At 47.7% G+C, this 22,311-nt stretch overlaps 3 protein-coding genes across 3 annotated transcripts; 1 reads left to right on the forward strand and 2 right to left on the reverse strand.

Moving 5' to 3' along the window:
* Nucleotides 1–618: 618 nt before the first annotated feature.
* itih5 (inter-alpha-trypsin inhibitor heavy chain 5) lies at nt 619–11,267 on the reverse strand. Its single transcript, XM_067254056.1, has 14 exons — nt 11,121–11,267; nt 10,975–11,019; nt 10,405–10,568; nt 9,796–9,906; nt 8,714–9,000; nt 8,371–8,540; nt 7,730–7,846; nt 6,515–6,686; nt 5,972–6,281; nt 4,169–4,851; nt 4,021–4,074; nt 3,191–3,307; nt 2,413–2,790; nt 619–2,096 (listed from the first exon to the last, which is right to left on the reverse strand). The coding sequence occupies exons 1-14, from the start codon at nt 11,250–11,252 to the stop codon at nt 1,828–1,830; spliced, it is 3,009 nt and encodes a 1,002-aa protein (XP_067110157.1). The 5' UTR covers nt 11,253–11,267; the 3' UTR covers nt 619–1,827.
* A 1,023-nt stretch (nt 11,268–12,290) lies between these two features.
* Nucleotides 12,291–18,926, forward strand: itih2 (inter-alpha-trypsin inhibitor heavy chain 2). The gene is made up of 21 exons (XM_067254057.1): nt 12,291–12,392; nt 12,560–12,592; nt 12,841–12,879; nt 13,344–13,516; nt 13,674–13,778; nt 14,030–14,192; nt 14,299–14,406; nt 14,565–14,693; nt 14,815–14,931; nt 15,123–15,291; nt 15,790–15,915; nt 16,131–16,312; nt 16,596–16,781; nt 16,995–17,134; nt 17,209–17,381; nt 17,475–17,591; nt 17,680–17,793; nt 17,874–18,072; nt 18,151–18,323; nt 18,436–18,547; nt 18,674–18,926. Exons 1-21 carry the CDS (start codon nt 12,291–12,293, stop codon nt 18,828–18,830), a joined length of 2,817 nt encoding a protein of 938 aa, XP_067110158.1. The 3' UTR covers nt 18,831–18,926.
* Nucleotides 18,927–18,931: 5 nt separating this feature from the next.
* kin (Kin17 DNA and RNA binding protein) lies at nt 18,932–22,223 on the reverse strand. Its single transcript, XM_067254058.1, has 12 exons — nt 22,017–22,223; nt 21,747–21,841; nt 21,586–21,629; nt 21,374–21,496; nt 21,082–21,266; nt 20,840–20,888; nt 20,678–20,735; nt 20,438–20,558; nt 20,174–20,293; nt 19,994–20,093; nt 19,754–19,854; nt 18,932–19,578 (listed from the first exon to the last, which is right to left on the reverse strand). The coding sequence occupies exons 1-12, from the start codon at nt 22,128–22,130 to the stop codon at nt 19,516–19,518; spliced, it is 1,173 nt and encodes a 390-aa protein (XP_067110159.1). The 5' UTR covers nt 22,131–22,223; the 3' UTR covers nt 18,932–19,515.
* Nucleotides 22,224–22,311: the final 88 nt, after the last annotated feature.

The raw sequence follows: 22,311 nt of genomic DNA on the forward strand, positions 1-22,311 counted from the left end.
TTCAAAACATATCCTCTTCCAAAGACCACAAGATCGTTAGATGAATACTGCGGTATTTTTTTTTCTTTTTATGATGATGAATCTGTCTTCAAACCCAACCTTCCTTCCTTTTAAATGGTCTGTAATTTCTCTCACATGGGTGTCCTGGGGCCCAGTACACTGTGTCAACATCTAGCTTCTCTCACCAGAGAGAACACTCGTAGGATAGGTGTCAGCCATCGCTTTCTCTTATGTTCCTTTAGGTCAGGGAACTTACAGAGAAGATATTTCTAACAAACACGCTTGTAAACGTGGTCCTCAATGGGCTATTTCTGCAGGTGGGGAAATATAAGGGACCACCTGACTTTATATTCCTGAATCTAGGATGGTTTGGGGTTTATTCAACTATTTGATCGAAGAGATATGTGTTTCTGCAATGCACAATGGAGTGTGGACCAAAATATTTATTAAAACTTGAGTGATCTGATGTATTTATTTGTTTTGTGTGTATTTTACACACTTCAATGTATAGACTTAATCATTCCATAAAGTGTGATCAGTTGTGAAATATGTAAGGTAATGATCTCATGGTTTTTTGCCAACACAGTACTCACTCAGTGAGAGACAGACTGTTCAGGATTAATCTGAAAAACCCAAAGTATTTATTTTTGCAAATATAAAACTGTTTGTGCTTCAATCTAAGTACCACTATCTTTGTTATGTGTTTGTTAAATTTTGGTCCATTTATTTCTGTTAGGTTTTCTGTTTGGATTTAGAACCATTCATGTGAGGACCAGTACCACTACACAATGTTTACACTTGGTGACTTCTAGCTAATCTGTTTCAATCTTTTTGTATTTCTTTTTTTTTTTAACATTTTGTATTATTCCAGTTTATCACGTTTGTACAAACAGAATCATGAGTTGTGAATGAAATATGAGAACTTCCGTGCGATAATATGAGAACATTATAGCTGCCATCTTTGGACCATTTTGTTATTATAACATTGATATGATTGTCATTTCTTTATACTACAAATAAAGCTGTTGATACATGAACAAGGGTGGAGAGGTGAATTCCTGTGGTGGCCTGGCCTCTCAGGGTGCTGACAGACACCTGAGCAGGGAGGCCAGCAGCACACCTGTGGAGGCGGGGCCAGTAGCCCTGTGACCCCCAGCTGATGACAGGGGAGTGGGGAGGGGGAGGCAGGTATAGGGCTGGGGAGGCCTGGAAGAGGCCAGTTATTGGTGGTGGGACGGAGGAGAGGGTTAGTTACAGGGGTGGGATCGGGTCTGACCAGGTGTGATCCTGAGCAGTGTCTCCACTTTCATGATCTCCAACATGGTTTACATGTTTGTTCTATGAGGGAGTACAGACAGCTTGTTACAGAATATCAGGAAACTTGTGGTATTTGGATAAGGCTTTTGCTAATATGACACCTTAGGAAAACTCCATTGAGCTGCATTTGACAACACGGTTTGTGTCTATATCATAAGCAGGTGTTGCCTGCTTGGTTATATTTACAACATGCAAAATGTTATTTATAAGTAAACATTGAGTATAAAATGATACACATCAAAGTCCTTATTACATAGATTAGAAATAGTAAAAAAATATATTCAACAGTATTGATGATGGAGATTTGATTAAAGTGTCCTTGAGAAAAGCAGATGGCTGGCTTGCTAGAAAGGTGGTCGTGCATGAGACAAGGAGATGTTTGGAGTAAAGGGGTGGGATTTAAAGACGATAGTCTAATGAAGCTGTGGTCAAGAAGGGGGATGTCAAGGCAGTGCTGCAGTTCATGTTTGTGGGACAGGTCCATTTCCATGATCCTAATTGGCTGAGACTTCAGGCTCTGTTGTCCCCGTGGGGCCAGTCCCCGGTGTCAAACAGATGTGACACCACATAGTTCTCGTACTCGCCATCAACAAGCTTGGCGGCGTTGTTTCTGGCGAACCAGCAGTCCACGCTCTGCGTCCCGCTGTAGATGCGCCTGGTCTTTTGGACCACGGGCACCGAGCGACCTTTGACCTTCAGGACAGTTGACACTTTGTCTCCTGGCGATGTGCCATTGACAGGAAGCTCTGCCAGGCTCACGTCCTCAAATAGGAACTGACCTGGAAGTAAATCCAAACAGGGTCAGAGTTACAGGATATACAACCACACAAAACACATCCACACCCTCTAGCACCTCCCCAACTATTTACATTTACATGTAGACATTTAGCAGACACTCTTATCCAGAGCGACTTACAGTAAGTACAGGGACATTCCCCCGAGGCAAGTAGGGTGAAGTGCCTCGCCCAAGGACACAACGTCAGTTGGCACGGCCGGGAATCGAACTGGCAACCTTTGGATTACTAGCCCGATTCCCTCACCGCTCAGCCACCTGACTCCCTACTCCCTATACTACTAACGATGTGTGGCACCTACCTAGCAGTCCGTGGCAGCTGGGAGACAAGCCCTTGCTCTGGGAGATGTAGAAGCCAAGATGGTCTCTCTGGTAGGGTGCTGGGTTCTTATACTGGTGCACCAGAATGACAAAACTGATGGTTCCCCCTATGGTCACTGTCACGTTGGCTTTCCCCATGATGGCCACCGCCAGCCCACCGCTCTCCACCGAGACGGTGGTGTCGCAGGGCAGGATCATGCGGTCCCGTCCGTCCAGGATGACCTTCTTTGGGGTGATTTCTATGTATGCGTGGCTGGGCTGCTTCACCACGATTGTGATGGTGCTGAAGTAGGTGCGCTGCTGCTTGTGACTGCCTGCTGGAGCCGGGGCTCCGATCAGCGCACCGTTCACCGTCACACCTACACGCAGACACACAATTGGTCATCGGAATGGATCTTAGGTCCTTAAGGTAGTGTAGACTGAATGATGTTGTTGTTGTTCGATCTGTGAATGAGTCTGACGGGGAGGAGAGGAGCAGAGTAGAGCAGAGTAGAGCAGAGTAGATCAGAGTAGAGTAGAGCAGAGTAGATCAGAGTAGAGCAGAGTAGAGCAGAGTAGATTAGAGAAGAGCAGAGTAGATCAGAGTAGATACGAGTAGAGCAGAGTAGAAGATCAGAGTAGATCAGAGTAGAGTAGATCAGAGTAGAGCAGAGTAGAGTATATCAGAGTAGAGCAGAGTAGAGTAGAGCATAGTAGAGCAGAGTAGAGTAGAGTAGAGCAGAGCAGAGTAGAGTAGAGCAGATTAGAGCAGAGCGTTACCAGAGTGCCTGTGGTCAGACACAAGGCGGAGGATGTGTCCCGGCTCTCCGTTGATGTTGAAGCACACCGCCAGTTTACTGAGGGGGAACTCCACCACAAAGTGGGGGTCCCCATCCGCTGTGGAAGACAGGGACATAGAGGGGGGGTCAGAGAAGTGTGGAAACCCAGCAGTACTGCTGGGTGACAGAGGCGTGGTTGGCTGTTGGGAGCTGCGCAGCGCAGCCCCAGTTTAAACAGCACCTCCACTACAATGTAAGTGTTTGTGAGTGAGTAAGGAAGGCAGTCAGGAAGAGAATTCCACAAGAGGAACAATACTTTTCGTCATGTTTGTGTGAGAGCTACTGTGTGCAATCATCTTCGTGTCTACATGTGACATTTTCTGTGTTACATCTGATAGCAGAGCTACCATGTGATAAGAGATGAGAAGTCCGGAGGATGGGAAGAGAGAACTGAAGAGGAGGGTGCATATGAGTGAAGATGACAGAGCCATGGTAATGATGGGGTCATTAACCCTCCCTGTCTCTGATGGCATCTCACATCTCTCCTTTTACTGGAACACACACACACACACTCTTTTCTCTCTCAGTCTCACACAGTCCCACACCCCACTCCCTAACTGTGTGTTTGTGTGTGTAATTGCCGCCGGTCCCAGTGCTGGTATTTCAATTAGACCCTGTACACTGTTCTTTCTAGGCCAGGTTCAGAGGAATCTCGTACTGTGATCATGACTGTCTGACGAGCGCATAAATTACAGGGCCACAGAGAGAGAGAGAGAAAGAGGGAGAGAAGAGACTGTGTTCACAGTACATATTCTATCTCAGATCAATTACCTGATGTTCTGGAGAGTGTAATGGATTTTTTGACTGGCTTCTTCTGGACTTGACCTATAGAAACAACACAGTAAATTACATTGTACCTTGTTGTTCACACCACGTCATCCAATAACAACCCGAGGTCAGATCAGGCCACGAGCCTCACCCGTCGTCTTGGCAACACCGGAAGTCTTTTGGCCAGACTGGTTCTCGTTCCTGTGGAGGCTCTGGGGCGTGTCTACCTCTGAGTCCTCTGACAGCTCATTGGCCGAGGAGGCCTTGTCAGTGTCTGGGATGGGGCCGGGGGTGGGAGTGGGGTCTGGGCCAGCCATGGTGCCATCAGGGAGGACCTGAGGTTTCTCCACCACCAGGCTGGTGAGGGGAGTCAGGAAGTGGTACGCCACCGACAGGTTAGTGGCCTGCTGGGTGTGCCCCTCCCTCTCTGCGCTGGTGTGACTCCGCAGTCGCTCGCGCAGCCCCTCCTTCACACTCAGGAAACCCCACACACGCTCCACAAAGTCCTTCGCCAGTGACCCCACGCTGTCAGTCAGCCCCGCCGCCCCCGCCTTCACCCCCACCTCCGCCGCCGTCTTCACGTGCCTCTCCGTCTCCACCTCCCGTTGCCGTAGCGGCACGTCGGTCTCCAGGATGATGCTCTTGTCGCTGCTGCTGGCCGTGACCTGAACGTGGAGGGATCCTGCGCTCTGATTGGTGAGTTTGCCGGCGATGACGATTTCAGAGCCGTTGAAGTAGTTGCTGAAGAGGTGTTGTGTGACGTACTGCACAGAGTCCTCGGGGTAGTTGATCCTGATGTCAGACAGCAGAGGGGTGCCTATCTCATCGTAGAACCTACAGAGAGAGGAGGACACAGTGAGACAGAGAGAGAGAGAGAGAGAGAGAGAGAGAGAGAGTGAGAAAGAGATTAAACAAAAGGCACATTAAAGAATCCTAAGGCTTTTTTTCCCATTCGAGCCCCTCATTTACAAAATGACACACCGCATGATGTGTTTTTGCTTGGATATCCTCAAGAGTGGACAGTGTCAAATAAACCAACAGCCAGGCCTGCATAGGAGAGGATTGTTGAGTGTGTGAGGGAGCTGTGTGTGTTTGCATGGTGCTGGGCCCCTAAGCCAGCCTTAGACCAGAGCAAACTCCCTCCTGTCTGGAACCCAGTACTCAGGCCGGAGCAGCCTGTGCTATTATCTCCAGAGTCCGTCTATTAACCCTGAGACACACTCAGACAGACGTTTCCCAACAACACATACATTCCTCCAGGACTAAACAAACAGCTAAGTGTGTGTGTGTGTGTGTGTGTGTGTGTGTGTGTGTGTGTGTGTGTGTGTGTGTGTGTGTGTGTGTGTGTGTGAATCACCGTGGAAGTTAGGTTTGAGAGGCAAGAGACCTTTGTCTATCCGCATATGTGCATGTGTTTGTGTGTGTGTGTGTGTGTGTGTGAGAGAAAGCCGTTTAAGCTGCTAGTTGTCAGAGATCCTGGTTGATTAAAAAGGTCTGTTGTCAGCACTGCTGCATTTGCCCCCCCAGCCAGCTTAGCATGATGAGTGATGAGGAGAGGAGGATGATGAAGAGGGGGTCGCGAGAGGGATTAGCAAAACGTCATTTCATGTATAGTGCAGGACAGAAAAGGAGCAGTGCTCGGAACTGATTCACTTCTATCCAAGTGACAGATTAAATGAGATGGAGATCAATATGCAGGAGAGTAACACAAGACAGCCCCAGACACACACACACACAGACACACACACACACACACACAGACACACACACACACACAGACACACCCATACACACACACACAGACAGACACACAGACACACACATACACACACACAGACACACACACAGACACACCCAGACACACACACAGACAGACACACACAGACACACAGACACACACAGACACACACAGACACACACAGACACACACACAGACACACACACACAAACGAACCCTTTGAGCATAGCGCTGGCGTCGGCGTCCTCGTGAATGCGCCTGCTCATGCCACAGTTCTCCAGGGCCATGCGCTCCAGCAGACGGAAGTCCAGGTCGTTCCCCAGGCCGATGGTGAACACGCAGGAGCTCTCCCTCACGGCGGCGCGCGTGTTCCCCAGGATGAGGGGCGACTCCAGCACGCCCACCGTGGGACGGCCGTCCGTCAGGAAGATGATCAGCGACACGCTGTTCTGACCACCCTCCGACGTGGACAGGTAGTCGCTTAGCAACGAGGAGCCCGTCTGCATGGCGCCGTTGATATCCGTGCCTGGTGAAGAAGGTGGAAGGCGCGATGGGAAAAGGGTTGGCGCTGCAAACTTGTTTACTGCATCATTAAAGTGTTGCTCACAAGGAATACAGAACGTATTATTGAAGATTGACAATGAGCCAACAAGTTCCCTGCCTGAAAAAATATGTGAAAAAAAGTGGATAGTGATTGCAGGTATATTGGATGCAGGAGACAGACTGGGCGAGAGAGCATGAGTCAGAAAGGGCCCTCACCTCCAGTAGGTGTGAGCATGTAAATGAACTTCTTGGCGTCTCTGACGTTAAGGGGCGTGACGGGAACGAGGGATTTGGGCTTCCACACCTTGATGCGGTTGGAGAAACTGACAAAGTTAAAGTGGTCACCTGGACGCAGGTCCCTCAGGATCGTAAACAGGGCCTCTTTAGTCTGAGAGAGAGAGAGAGAGAGAGAGGAGCATAGAGAGAGGGAGGAAGAGAGAGAGAGATAATACAGATGAATTGTGTTCCCCCCATCAGTTGATCAAATATCTTTTTCATTGTCAGAAGTTTTCATCAGTCGGTTTGTACACACTATTCCCAAACTGTTCCCCATCGGGGAGAGACACTAACCAATCCATAGAAGTACACGTGACCTAACACACACAAACAGTACACATACACACAAACAGTACACATACACACAAGGCACATACATTTGGAACTATTTTACTTCACACTGAACTGCACAGGCTCATAACGAATCAAAAATGAAGTATATGAGAACATCCATGTGGGTGTGATGGAGAGGATGGGGAGGGGGGCTACCAGACCACAGCTGATAGGCTGTGGGGTGGGGGGGGGGGGTCAGAACAGACGGAGGGAGTCAGACTGAGCCCTCTATTGTAGAGGGAGATCAAAGCGCTCGTGTTGTTCTCTGCACTGAAGTCCAGTGGGCCAAGGCGTGGGATGGTGGAGTGGTGGGGGGGCGGAGCGAGGGATCATGACGTCATCCGGAGAGTTCCATTACTCCAGAGCTACTGACTCTCTCTCTTTCTCTTTCTCTCTCTCTCTCTCTCTCTCTCTCTCTCTCTCTCTCTCTCTCTCGCTCTCTCCTATTCCATCTTCTCTCTGGTCTGTTTGGAACTGGTGTCAGTCCTGCAACAGCTGGGGTCTGTCTGTGGCTAGGGGATTCTCATGTAGTCACCCACACACACGAGAAGCTCTGATAATCCCATCCCCAAGTGGGAGGATGACCCCAGAGAGGGCTCAGGTCCACTATCCGGTACTCTGGTTCTGATCTCCAAGGACAAACTCAAACTCAAACTTTGCACGACAAAACTGAAACTTGAGTCGACTGCCTGGAAATTCACGAACACCTGCATTAAGGAAATCTTTTACTGATCCCATCCACACATTGGCTGTTAGCCCAGAGCATGGTTGAACATGACCGTGAATTGACTCCAAAGATTTACTGGAGTGCGAGCGGTTTACCTGTCTCATCTTAGTGCCGACCATGGAGGCGCTGGTGTCGATGACAAACACCACATTCTTAGGGACCGCCGGCAGGTCTTTGGGCGCAAAATAGTGGACGAAATGGCCGTTGAGAACCTAGTGAAGAGAGACAAAGAAAGAGAGAGGATAGACCGGGATGTGACTTACACCTTGGGGCAAAAGTGAAAGATTCAGAACACAGCTGCCTACACATCCAGGATACAGAGTTTGTAGTGGATATCAATGATTTAGCAGCCATGTTAAAAATATAAAATAAAAACATGCTCCACGCCCACACAGGGTTGAGGGGGCTGGAACATATGGGGGCTGGTTGGACTGCAGTACAGCCCAGGACAGGAGGCTCTCCCAGGTCTGGGAAATCAATTGCGTGTGGTTGGATGTGTGCATAAAAAAGAAAATGTGCATCTGTGTGTTTGAACCCTAATTCAAAGCATGATATTTTCTTTATAGCTGTGAAACGGAGATCTACATGGACTGACATGTTTTATCTATTGTGTGTAGACAGGCTTTTTCCACGGTGTGATATAATATTCACACAGACAGGATAGTGTGTGAGTGTTTGCAAGTGTGCAAGAGAGAGAGAGAGAGATGGGGGAGAGGGTGAAATCCAGACAGCTGACCTGTATGTCTCCTATCCCCATCTCCCGCTCCACGTCATAGCGCACTACAAAGTCTCCAAGAATGCCGCTGGTGGTGATCTGGGCCTGCTGCACAATGTTTGGGTTGAAGGTGATCTTGCAGACGTTCTTGTTCTGTTTGATCGCCGTGGTAACAGGGGGTGTGGGATTTCCTGGTGGGCGGGAGAAGGAGAGTGTGAGAACAAACAGGGGTATGTGTATTTGTGTTGAGCTGGCTGCAAAAAGTAGATCAACACCCCCCCAGAGACGATCCCAACCAAAGAAACCAGACCGAGACAGAGAGAGCTAGAGAGGTGGGGAGAGACGGCCAGACAGACAGACAGACCTGTGTTGCCCTGCGTCTTAGCATTAGCGCTAGCCCCCTTGGCCGCAGCCCCGCTGGCCTTGCCGTTGCGTAAGGGCAGCACCTCCAGGTATGTGATGGAGGAGTGCTCCACCACCGTGATGTCCACGCTCAGACGGCTGACCAGCTGCAGGGGCCTAAGGCTGGTCACATGCTCGTACTGGCCCAGCCTCCTCTGGAGCAGCTCCTCATAGGTCAGCAGGAAGACCGCCAGGTTACGCCCCGGGATAATGGCCGCCATCCGGAACAGCTCCATCTCGGCCTCTGAACTGGTGTGTGAGGAAGAGAGGAGAAGAGGGAGGGGGATGGAGTAGAGCCGGGGGGGAGGGGCGGGGTCGATAGGAAGGGAAAACGGAGACGGGGAAGGATAAGGAGGGGAAAATAAGAGTCAGAGTGAGGAAGGGGGAAATCAGGGCAGATTAGAAGCAGAGAGAGATGTGGAGAAATTGAGGAGGAGAGAAGAGGCACGAGAGGAGCGGTGGAGCGCTGGAAGATGCAGTCCAACAGCTGACATCATCAGTGTGGAAGTGCTGTGTCTGCCAGGAGAGTTCCTCCTGAGCTTCAGCCCAGAACCACTCCAATAAAGACTCCATACCAGAGGAGAGATATCATTCTCTTCACTCCTTCTCAATCCATATCTCTATCTAAAATCACTTGTATCTATCCCTTTCTGCCTTGGTATGTATTTAGTATAGTATTTATCAGGAAACTGAATTTATCTCACTTTAGGTCACTGATTTAAGTCATTTTAGGTCTGGCAAGTCGACATATGATCTCATTTCTTCATGTCATTTATTCCGTCTCTTATTTATGTGACAGACTTGTCCGTAGAGGGATTACATTATTCCACGCTTCCATCAAACGTGGTCAGAAACACATAGGCTCACTGGCCAGAGATGTGTGAAAAGATTTTTAGGAGGCAACCTGTTCATGTTGCCAGAAAGTGGCTAAAGCTCAGTAACATAACCCTAGAACCCTCAGACTGCACAGCATGAAGAGAAAAACAAGACATTCAATTTACCACAAACACACACACACACACACACACACACACACACACTTACCCCTGGCCTCCGTCCCCCTTGTTCGGGGGCTTGGCCTCTCCGCCCTTCTCCTGTTTGACCTTCTTCTCCTTGGGTCTGACATCACTGGCGTAGATACGGCCCCCAATTATCCTGTGGATTACAGGGTTAAATCAAGGGTTGCTAATTACAGCCAAGGTCTTATTAAGGACAAATTGTTGTCATTTCCACAAAGGCTCCTTGTTGCTGTTGCTAATAGTTCCCATTGCAGAACCAATGTTAGACTACTAAGCCCATTCTCCTCTATGCCCATTTACTGCTGCTGTAAAAGAATGAGAAGAGGTGGCTGTAGCAGGGTAACAACAGAGTAAAACCTGCCAGTATCTCACCAACCCCTGGTTAACCTCTCCCATGGCAACAGACACCATCATAAACCCTCACAATGATTGACTAGCCGACCACCATGCAAGCTTTGAGAGGGGCAAATGGGGGTAAATGTTCTTACCAACTTGGATGAAAAGGGGAATGCCTACCACATAAACGATTAGCCTACATAGCCTATTACACTGTAGAATATTAACTGCATCGGCTTTACAAAAACAATAGTATTCGTCTGCACCACGGCCTCGGCCTGTGCGCGGCACAGCTTACATGGTGAAGTTGGATATGTAGGCAGCAGCGGGGATCTGGAACTGGAAGACGCCCTCCGCGGCAGCGGAGTGTCGGTTGAGCAAGGTGCAGGACACGGCCGTAAACGCGTATCGAGAGATTATTGTGGTTTTTATTGATAGCTCCTGGATGTGCGGTTTGGACTCCTGCACAGTAGATACATGTGTCCACATATCAGAATTACCGCAGATAGTAGGCTACATAAAATATTGTCGTACAAAACGTTTTTATTGCAACAAAGTCTACTGATCCGCATATCGGATATGCACCCACGCAGTGAGCATTAAACATCACGAGCTGGCAGTTTCATTACAAAAATGTGGACTAGATGTTGGGAGAAATATCCAGAACACTTCATCTCCTTTGGCTCACATAACGCGTCTGCAACTGCCTCAACTGTCCAAGAACATTTAGGGATGACAAATTTAACACATTCCTCCCACCAACAATAGAATACAATTTACTCAAAACGGAATTGTGACAGTGACGTATAATTGAGGAAGCACAAAATACATGGGAAACATAAGGGCACCCCATTTCATGAAAATGTACCTTAGTAAGCATGGCTTTCACCTGTCGAGGGACTCTGCGTGGAGCCTGAGGACAGAAAACTGTCAGTAGTGTTGCATAGTTGTCAGTTGTAACTATCCAATGTACACAGTGTGACCTATTGACAATTTGGTTTAAACACCACTCACTAAATCCAAATCAAAGTCTGTCAAATCTGACAAATTATCATCTTCAAGGTCAGAATCATCAAACTGAGCAAGAATACTCGGACTGAAAAAAGTTAGCAGCGTGAAAAGCAGCATCTTGACGTCAATATCCATTTAGAATAAAAAACAACACGGGCGCATATTTCCAGTGCGCGGGGCTCTGTCTGCGGGTCGTTTAGATCCGAGTAGTGACCACAGTTGCAACTGAGGAGGTGGGTGAGGACACCGGACAAGCTGCGGCACGCCCTCGAATAAACGCTCGGTGTCTGTCAGCCCCCCTTCCCGGTTCAGTGGCCTTGTAGAGGTTGAGGGAAAGAGCGCTTGTAACGGGTCACACAGACAGACGCACTACTATTATCCAGCGCGCATCCCTCCATCGCCCGTCAATTACCTGCGCTCTTTGTTCAATTGGCTTCAGTTGAACCCGCTTCCACCGATCAGTCATTTTGACTCGCAAAGTCTGTCTGGTTCAATTAGTGTCAAGGTCAAGGACAAAACAAAAAATATTTAAATGTCCATGACAAATATGAACTTGAATGAACAAAACAAAAAAAACACTCGGACAAACACATCCATGACAGATTTTGTAAACAAACTTTCCCTGGTGTTTTACTTTTACCAAGATGGAAACTGTTTATCAAAATCACTTGATCAGCCGCTCCGGCGCCCCTGTGTGGATAGAAACGACATTCAATCTAGCAAATATTGTTTCATATGGCATTGCGTTGTCCCATTCGAGAAAACGTCCACACAGATGCCTTACCCTCCAGTTTTGGCCAATTATTTGATGATCTGACATCAGTCAGTTGGTCTGGGTTAAAACATACATGACAGAGTGTGTTATTTTACATAGCTCAGTCACACATTCTAATCAAAGTGTAGATATCAGACAGATAAATGGCCCGATGGACTCATCACCATTCAAACCTGTCCTATTTACACTTCCTTCCCACAGGTCAAGTTTCAAAGTTTCACTGTGTCCCTGGGAGTTCTGTGAAACAACAAATATTGACTGGGGACTTGTCTATCAGCACTGCGTCGATTTTTAACCCTCATTCTGGGTTTGTCACTGGTCTCTCCGACAGGTCTCAGCAGAAGGACTGTGTCTCTGTCTGTCTCTGTAGTACTCAGGAGGGTCTGGCTCGGACACGCATGCTGGAGAACATGAGGCCCCTGTTGTTTGTCCTGGGCTTCCTGCTGCTACACCAGACCTGCTGCTATGAATTCATCGTGGAAGAATTAGACCCAGAGAAGGTTAGTCAGAGTTCCTGTTCCGCTGAGGTGATTTAGTTGAACAAGGTGGTAGAATGCTGTTGTTCTATACAACTATTTGGATTAAGGACATTGCTTCAAATGTTTTATTTTGTATGTCACTTCAATTGTATGTTGATGTTATTTAAATGTGTGTTTTGTTTCATCAGTTAGGATTTGAGGATCAACATGGAAGACAAAGGGTGAGATGTTTTAGTTTGTTTAGTTAGTTTTCTATCCGGTTGCTGAATATTTCATTTTCATTTTCCAAGTCCTTTTTGGCATTACGTACTGTGTGGGTCCGAATACAGGGTCAGCATTCTGTCACATTCTGAAGTGCAACACATATTAAGAACAGATTAAAATGACAGTGGTAATAACACATGATTAATTTGAGTGTTTTGTAGTAGTTCCACCCAGTCCTGAGCTGCTCATGTCTCTGTGTTTCCAGAGAGCAACACTGACCAGTGAGGAGGAGGAAGACTTTCAGGTGAATCCTGCTGTTTGTTATTCAACCTCCCCTATGTGACTGGGTTTAGTCTTATCTACTAATCAATGCTGCTGTTTGAACACTTTTCTGACTGACAGGTTATTGACTTCATTCTGACAGTTTTCTAATCCACTTTTCTGTTTTAAAGGGTGATTTTAACCCTAATAAATCCTCACACGCATGAAGGTTTTTTTTAATCGAATTTGATGTTTTGCTGTTTAATATTCAAGTCAACCAATTGTATAACACTAATTCTTAAGTGTGTGTGTGGCATGTGTAAGGTTGAAACCCAATCCAAACTGCAGATATCAGAATCCCTCCCATGTAGCTTTTGTGTATGTTACTGAGTTAGCAGATTCAGTGCTTGCGTACACAGTGTACTGCTGTAGGTCTAAAGCTCATAACTTTGGTCCCCGGGTGATGACATCAGAGGTCAGTCTCTCATGCTGTGTTGGCGCCCACAGGCCATCAAGGGTGATGACATCACAGTTAAAAGCTACAAGGTTGAGAGCCGGATCACGTCGCGCTTCGCCCACACCACGGTCAAAAGCTCCGTGGTCAATTCCGGGCCCAACGCCCAGAGCATCGGCTTCAACGTCCAAATCCCCAAAAGAGCTTTCATCACCAACTTCACCATGTGAGCACCCTGAGCATAAACCACAAAGCCTGGATCCACGAAACCAGTGGATCCAGACCCCTCCCTCTGTACACATGCATCAGACAGCTAACCTCCAGGCGCTAGCCGTCTTTCTAACGTCTCTGGCTTGTATGTCTGTACGACTCTTGTGTTGCAGGAATGTGAACGGGATCACCTTTATGGGCTCTGTGAAGGAGAAGGCTGTGGCACGCAACCTCTACGCCCAGGCCAGGGCCCGGGGGAAGGCCGCCGGTATCGTCAGGTACGTCCAGCCGCTCACAGAGCACTGCAGGCAGGGACGGAGCAATGGCTGTGTCCACCCATCCACCGAGCCATGATAGTGTCTCCATCACCAGGAAAGGGGCGTGGTCAAGGCATGGTGGAAAAATCACTACGCCCTTCAAGAACGATCACGAATTAGCACATTTCCTCAAACATTATACTTTGGTAGTTGCAGTGAGTAAACAGTGTGCTGGTTCTGCTGAATGACCACGTGACACCCCATCTACGCAGGACGGATTCTCAGGACATGGAGACGTTCAAGACCGAAGTACACGTCCCCTCTGGCAGCAAGATCGAGTTTGAGCTGCACTACCAGGAAATGATGCACAGGAAGCTGGGGTTCTACGAGCACACTCTGCACCTGCACCCTGGACGACTGGTTCCTCAGTTTCAGGTGGGTGAGGGACCTTTGGTGTGTCTGTGTGTGCGTGTGTGTGTGTGTGTGTGACAGGGCTTAAATACCTAAAGATGTTTCCCCATCACATCTCTGTCTGTACCAGGTTGATGTGTATATATTTGAGCCTAAAGGAATCGCCATGGTGGAGACTCCCAGTACACTGGGAGAACACTTTGCAGGCATAACCAAAGTCACTTCATCAAAAGACAAGGTAACATCACACACAAAGCATGGGTAGTGCTTGTGGCTGCAACTAGGTCTCAGCACACGTCCTTTTGTGTCTTTGCTTGTTTTTTTGTTGTTGTTGTCAGTATTGTGTGTGTCCATGTTTGTATGTGTGTACATGTGTCCGTGTGTGTGTGTGTTCAGGTTCATGTGGTGTTCAAGCCCACGCTGCAGCAACAGAGGAAGTGTGAGAACTGCACCAGCAGTGCCATAGACGGCATCTTCACGGTCATGTATGACGTGGTGAGAGACAGCAATGCTGGAGAGCTCCAGGTATGACCCCAACTAAGTCACAAACGTACTCCTTTTTCAAACACAAAGACGTTCTGTGTTACGCTGATGATTACGCTCATGAATCATTATGCGTTTACATTATTTTATATTTGTCTTCTAGGTCTCAGATGGGCACTTTGTCCATTTCTTTGCCCCCAAAAATCTCTCCCCCCTCCCTAAAAACATTGTGTTTGTCATCGACGTCAGTGGGTCCATGTGGGGTGTCAAGATGAAGCAGGTTTGAGATGATAACCATGGAAACACTGTCATGGCACTTTGTACTTTGACTCATAAGTCACATCGGTCTGTCTGTCTTTTCCCCCTCCCCTTTTGCCTTTTGCTCTTACTGTTGAAGTTGTATATACAAAACAACACCCTCCTGTGGACATTATGTAAAACTGCATTCAATTCCTCTCACCCTCTTCTCAGACCGTGGAGGCTATGCAGGCCATACTGGATGATATGACCATTGATGACCACTTTAGCATCATAGACTTCAACCATAATGTGAGATGCTGGAGCGAGGAGCTTGTTCAAGGCAGCACCATACAGGTGGACGAGGCTAAGAAGTACATCAAGAACATCAGACCCAACGGAGGTGAGAGAGAGATAGAGAGACAGAGAGAAAGAGAGAGAGAGAGATAGAGAGAGAGAGATAGAGATAGAGAGAGAGAGAGAGAGAGAAAGAGAGAGAGAGAGAGAGAGAGAGAGAGAGAGAGAGAGAGAGAGAGAGAGAGAGAGAGAGAGAGAGAGAGAGAGAGAGATAGAGATAGAGAGAGAGAGAGAGAGAGAGAGAGAAAGAGAGAGAGAGAGAGAGATAGAGAGAGAGAGAGAGAGAGAGAGAGAGAGAGAGAGAGAGAGAGAGAGAGAGAGAGAGAGAGAGAGAGAGAGAGAGAGAGAGAGAGAGAGAGAGAGAGAGAGAGATAGATAGATAGATAGAGAGAAAGACAGAGCAATGCGCCCTTGGGGGAAGAAAAAAAACGGAGGTAAAAATGATTCACTCTGATGATGGGAGGAAGCAGGAAAAGAGGAGGGAGGTTGATTGTGTGTGAATGGCTGTCTGTGTCTCTGATTGGTTCTTGACGTCTGACCCCAGGCACCAACATCAACGAGGCCTTGCTCAAGGCAATCCAGATGTTGGTGAAAGCGTCCAATCAGGGCGTGATGGACCCTCGTTCTGTATCCATGATCATCTTGGTGTCTGATGGAGATCCCACCGTGGGTGAGATGGACACTGCACCTCACTTCCTGGAATCCTTTACCTTCTATACTGTACAGCTGGTATACTGGCACATAGTTGGCACTTGTCATGACACACTGACTAGTAAAGTGGGCTTTGTCTTTGGCCATCTACAGCTTCTTTCTAACCCTATCCATGTGCTCTGAATGACCTATCATCTAACTATAACTCCCCCATCCCTCTCTCTCTGTTTGTAGGGGAGATCAAGCTGAGCACCATCCAGAAGAACGTGAAGCGCGTGATGAAGGACGAGTTCTCCCTCTTCTCATTGGGCATCGGCTTCGACGTGGACTACGACTTCCTGGAACGGATCGCCATGGAGAACAGGGGGATGGCTCAGAGGATCTACGCCAGCCACGATGCTTCTGAGCAGCTGAGGGTACGACAGGGGTGGAACACCGCCCTCTCTTCCCCTCCTCAACCACTGTCTCCCCAGGGGGCCTCCTGCTTTCTTACTATGCTATCTACTCTCCCCTCTCCTCAGTCTTCTTACAGGTCCACTTTTTCAATGTCTGCCATCTTCTCCACATCCTAGCGTAGCCCTCTCTTGCTCACCCCTCTGTTCCTACCCCCCCACCCCTCTGTCCCTCCCACCCCCCCACCCCTCTGTTCCTCCCTCCCCCCCCCCACCCCTCGGCTCCTCCTGCTCTCCTCGCCTCCAGAGCTTCTACAGCCAGGTGTCCTCCCCCCTCCTGAGGAAGATCACCATCCAGTTTCAGCAGGATTCTGTCTCTGAAGTCACCCAGAACCACTTTGACAAGTTCTTCAGCGGCTCTGAGCTGGTGGTGGCAGGGAAGTTGCAGTCGTCCGATTCCTCCACACTGAAGAGCACCACCACTGCCTCTGCTGTGAGTACTACACGCACACACACGCACACACACACGCACACGCACACACACACACAGATAGTCACAATCATGTACAAATACACACACCTACCCACACAAACACACAGCCAAACAGATACACACACGGATAAAGCATATCCCATGCATATACACTAGCATATACAGTTACCCACACACAGACAAACTTATTCTGCGCCCTCTTGGTCCCTCCAGGCGCGTCTGGATCTATCCCTGGAGACGGAGGCAGACTGCCTGGAGCTAGACTCTATTCTGGCCCAGCAGCAGCACTCCTTCACAGGCTTTGCCAGGCAGATGTGGGCCTACATCACCGTAAACCAGCTACTGGCCGAGAGGTGAGCGAGAGTCGGAGCTTTGGTTAAGCATTGTTTACAGGATGAACTGGTGCTGAGTCTATGTTCCTATGTAGGTCTCTGGCACCTACAGCAGTCAAGAAGAGGAAGATCACCCAGAGGATCCTGGCTCTGGCTGTGGAGCACCAGTTTGTCACCCCGCTCACTGCCCTACTGGTGGAGAGTGATGAGGCCAAGGAGAGGCTGCTGGCAGATTCCCCCAAGGACCCCAAACAGGGCTGCTGTTCAGGTGCCTGATAACAATTCTGAGGGATTCATTGCTTCTTCTTTATTTTCATGTTTTTACCTTTAAGCTAACAAGCATGTGTGTGTGTGTGTCCAGTCACTCATGGGGTGACCCCTGTGCAGCTAGTTCACAGCCTACCACCCTGGGTCCAGATGAGCACAGTAGCACCCCCTAGCGCGTTGGAGAGACCCCTACCTGAACACATCACCATTGGTAACACCCCCCCCCCCCCCTCACACACACACACGCAACTTAATGCATGCATGTGTTGTGTATATTTACGTGAGTATCTATGACACAGTGGAGAATGATCCTCACTTCATCATCCACCTGCCCAAAAACAACATGGACGTCTGCTTCAACATCGATTCCCAGCCTGGACACATCCTCAATCTGGTGTCTGACCCCAGAACAGGTACCATTCTCATATACTACAACGGGTTTGTGTGTGTGTAGAAGGAAGAGGTCACATGACAGACCACTGTTCTCCCATAGGTGTCCTGATAAACGCCCAGCTGGTTGGCTCCAAGAAGATGGATAAGAACAAACAGAAGACCTACTTTGGTACCATCTCAGTGTTGGACAGTCTTCAGGGCATTAGAGTCGAAGTTAGCACGGACCACATCATCCTGATAGATGGACAGAACAACCAAACCTTCACATGGGGCGCTACTGCCAACATCACACATGACAGGTACTCCATGACACCCACACCAATGGGTCCGACACAAGATGTGTAACTACACAAACGGTATACATGTGTATGTTTTAGGGTGAAGATTACCGTTGTGAAAGACTCCCAGGTTACTGTGACCATCAACGAGAGCATCTCTGTCATGATGATGCTTCATCGTGTGTGGAAGAAACATCCGATTAATGTGGACTTCCTTGGACTCTACCTCCCCAACGACAACCAGTACTCCTCCCTGGCCCATGGTCTCATAGGTGGGCCTCCACGCTGGCTCTTTCACGACACAGGCCTGGAACATCATGTCCACGTCATGCTTCAAGAACCAGATCTTCTGACTGAACATTCTCTGTGTGTGTGTCCTCTCAGGTCAGTTTGCCCAAGAGCCTGCAGTGAAAGTGTACAACCTCCACCAGGGAGATGACCCACGGAAGAAGGAAGCCACCATGGAGGTGAAGGGAAACAAGCTAGCTGTCACCAGGTAACACTCTGTCCTCTTACACACACACACGCCGCACTCATAATATGGAAACTGGGCACATAGCATTTATGAGGAATCTAACATAGGGGTTGTGTTGTGGTTTTAATGTGTGTGTGTGTACAACAGGGGCTGGCAGAAAGACTACCGGCAGGATAGGAAGTATGGCTCAGATGTCTTCTGCTGGTTCATCCACAACAGTGGGAAAGGCTTCATCGACGGCCATTACACCAACTACATTGTCCCAGAGCTCGACAGCTTCCCCATCACTCTAAACAGCCAATAAGAGAGCTCACAGAGGGTCATGTGATCCTGGAGTTGTTACTTGAGTTATAACATGCAACAATGTACTACTTATATGTTCATAGTACAATTTATTTTTTTGATATCAAGAGACAATATTGCAAAGTTTGACAAATGTTTTGTCTAGAGAGAAAATTGAAAACTAACCAGTGTTTCAAATAATAGCAATAAGAGCAGTGTATCCTCTTCCTACAGGGTAATGTGGAGGTGTTTCCAGCTAATAGTATAATGTATCAACTGTAAAACTGAAGAATATAGTAATGGTTGCCATAATTACAGAAATTACAATCATGCACAACAATCCAAATGTCCCTAATTATGGTATCGACTAACTGAGAGGTTACTTGTGTTTATTCAAGAAAAGTTATACATCATAATTATAGAACACCTGAATACAAAATAAAATAAAATAAAAACCAGACTGAATATCATTGATCTGCCTGACTTAGGTAAAAAAACGTTGTCAGCTTCGGGAGCCTTCTGGAATATGTACAGACTGTGGGGAGCCCCGGGGGAGGGACTCTGACATGGTAGAGCCTCTCAGCCTATAGGCTGCAAGGAAGTGGGAGGGGCTGCACGGAGGTGGGAGGGGCTGCAAGGAGGTGGGAGGGGCTGCAAGGAGGTGGGAGGGGTTGCATGGAGGTGAGAGGGGTTTACAGGGTTACGGGTCAGGCTATTTTGGAGAAATCCTCGTAGGCGATTCCATCCACCTTCTTTCCTTTCATGCGACCCTGGTTCCGAAAAAGAAACATCCATGAATCATCCAATCCTCATTGAGAGACAGTTATGCATCGAAGCACAATATTCCAAATAAAGTTGAGACAGCCAACACCATCTGGCAAACATTGATGGAGGATCAGACACAGTAGGGGCATTAACACTCAGCGACCATTTTGTGTCTCTTACCGAGTCCAGTGTGAGGCTGGCGCTGAACTTCTTCTCATCAATGGAGTCCAACAGAGCCTCTGTGGCTCTGTACGGCCCATTCAGAATCAGAACCCGTTTACCTGCAGGACACAAGAGATGAGGATAGGATTGATAAGAGCTTTTTGATACATCTAGGCAGGTAGGCATAGACAACCCAAACAAGTCTAGAATACTATAAGAATCGTTTGTACATGGTGTCACCCCATGGTAAAAGGTTACCTGGTGCAGGGATGACGGTCTCCAGGTGACTCTGGTCCAGTTTAAGTTTGTCCCCAGAGTTGATCATCTTCACTATGGCTGTATATTTATCTTTCAGCTCCTAGCAACACAGAAAACACCAACGTTACTTCACAAACATACAAAGATGTTCTCAGCAAATCAGGAAAGCAAAGGTGTTACCTTAATGACTCCTTTCTTCTTGTGGTACTTCTCCCCTAGTCTCTTGGTGACGATCTTGACCACAATATCTTTGTGCAGCCAGTAGTCCATTCTGACAGATTTCTTCTTTTGCTCCTCCATCTGAACCCAACACGGCACAAAACAATCCAGCTGATTCTGATATACTATCCAGCAAAAACACAAACAGACATCTACACAGCATAACAATTGCATAAACTGGGTTATCTTTACTGTGGGTTCAGTCAGAAGGTCACAATACTGTACCTCCATAATCTCATCCAGAGCTGATTTCTTCTTCTTGTCTCTGGACTCTGAGCTGGAGGGCACATCTTTCCTCTTCCCAGAGGCTGCTGCTGCCTTTAGGGCACTAGGACCCAGGGCAGCGCTGATGGGACAACCAGAGAGTTAACTAACAAACAAAGACAGGCCTAGAGTTTCAAGCTTCTAGCAGTATTCTTATTCATCATGAGCTGGATTCAGCAGGCTTCGAACAAGCTATAGTACCTTGCTTTGGAAGGCCCAGCCACTGAAGCACACGCACCCTTTGCCAGGTTGAAGGCAACTGAAAAGAACATTAATGAAGAGCACAATTGTAGCACAGAGTGGACACATGTATCCTTTCTAGGGAATGTTTCTAATAGTTTCTAATAATAGAAAATAACATGCCTTTCTCTTCTTCACCCTCTCTCTTCAGCTCAGTGAATACAGGTTCTTCCTGGAAGAGAAAAAAAAAAAAAAATCAGGAAACTTGCATTCTTCTTACCTTATTGAAATCCATCGTAAACTAGCCTCTGATCGATCTGACTAGGGCTAGGCTGTCTAGCAGGCATAACACCATATTGTTTTGACATACCAGCAGGGAGTATACTAGGCCTCTAATGTCCTCCTGTGCAGAGGGGGGTACTCACCTCAGGCTCCTTGCCCTCTCGGCCTCTGCGGACCTGGTCTTCGATGAACTTGGCGCTGCGCTCCTCGTCATCCAGGTCCTGCTTCTTCTTCCTCTCCAGCTCCTCCTGGCGACGGATGGTCTCGGGGTCACGGTCGATGTACTGGACGTACCAGCCTTTAGGGGTCTCATCTACCTTACAGTACCCTGGGAGCGAAACACAGTGACGTTAGTGACCACAGCTGCACACGCACAGTGCTTACGTACTGGCACACGCAAACATGATGCACTCTTTGGACAAAGTAGGAACTTACCTTCTTTCCCTAACCACTTGGTGAAGTCTGTGAGTGTCTCCCATTGGGTGGAGTTCATATGGACGTGTTCCCTGTCACTGATGTACTCATTATAGACAATGTTGTTGTGCACACGCTTGGTACCTATATAGAAAGATAGAGATTGTTGATTGGTATCATTACTTACCCATCAGTATATAATCAAGAATCACTTTGTATTGATGAATGAGTACCAAAGCGTCTTCGGATCAGCTCCAGAAAGTCACTCTTGAACTCCCTAAGGATAAAACCGAAAACCATAAGAAGAGGACCTGTAGGCCTACTGTTTGAGACAACTCAATGTATTGGCGCACGGTTGTATTTGATGTAGCAACACAAAGCAGGTCAGACTCACTCAGAGAAATAGTCCATAAACTGGTTTGGATCCTCTGAAGCCAGAAGAAGTTGTCTCTGGTGAGACTCCGACATGCAGTGACACTTGAAACCATTCTGTGGACAAGCAGGATTCAAATAAATATCTTAACAGTTATACGTAACAACTACAAATAGATGACTAGGTTGCCATTCCATTATTTATAGATAGCCTAAATGATCAACTATATTATATGTTACAATTTCTTATATTTAAGTTTGCGTGCGTGTAGCAGTGGCACATTTTCCTTACCTCGTCTCGACATTGTTTCTGACACATCTGGCAATACCATCTCAATTTTTGCAAACCTTTGGCTTTAATCCGGTTGCCGATGGCTTTAGGGCTGAGAAAATCTGCTTTGCCCATCTTAAAACAAAGTGTTTACATAAAAAAGAAGAAAAACGTCGTAATAATATAAGTAAAAACTAAATAACCGACAACACGTTCGAAAATTGTTGTGTCCCTTCAATCTCCTAATCGTAACTTCCGTGTGTACTTCGTCATCATTTTACGTGTAGGCGTGAACATTGAATGAACGCGAGTTTTC

The sequence above is a fragment of the Osmerus mordax genome, chromosome 17 (assembly GCF_038355195.1).
Source record: "Osmerus mordax isolate fOsmMor3 chromosome 17, fOsmMor3.pri, whole genome shotgun sequence".
Classification (NCBI taxonomy): domain Eukaryota; kingdom Metazoa; phylum Chordata; class Actinopteri; order Osmeriformes; family Osmeridae; genus Osmerus; species Osmerus mordax.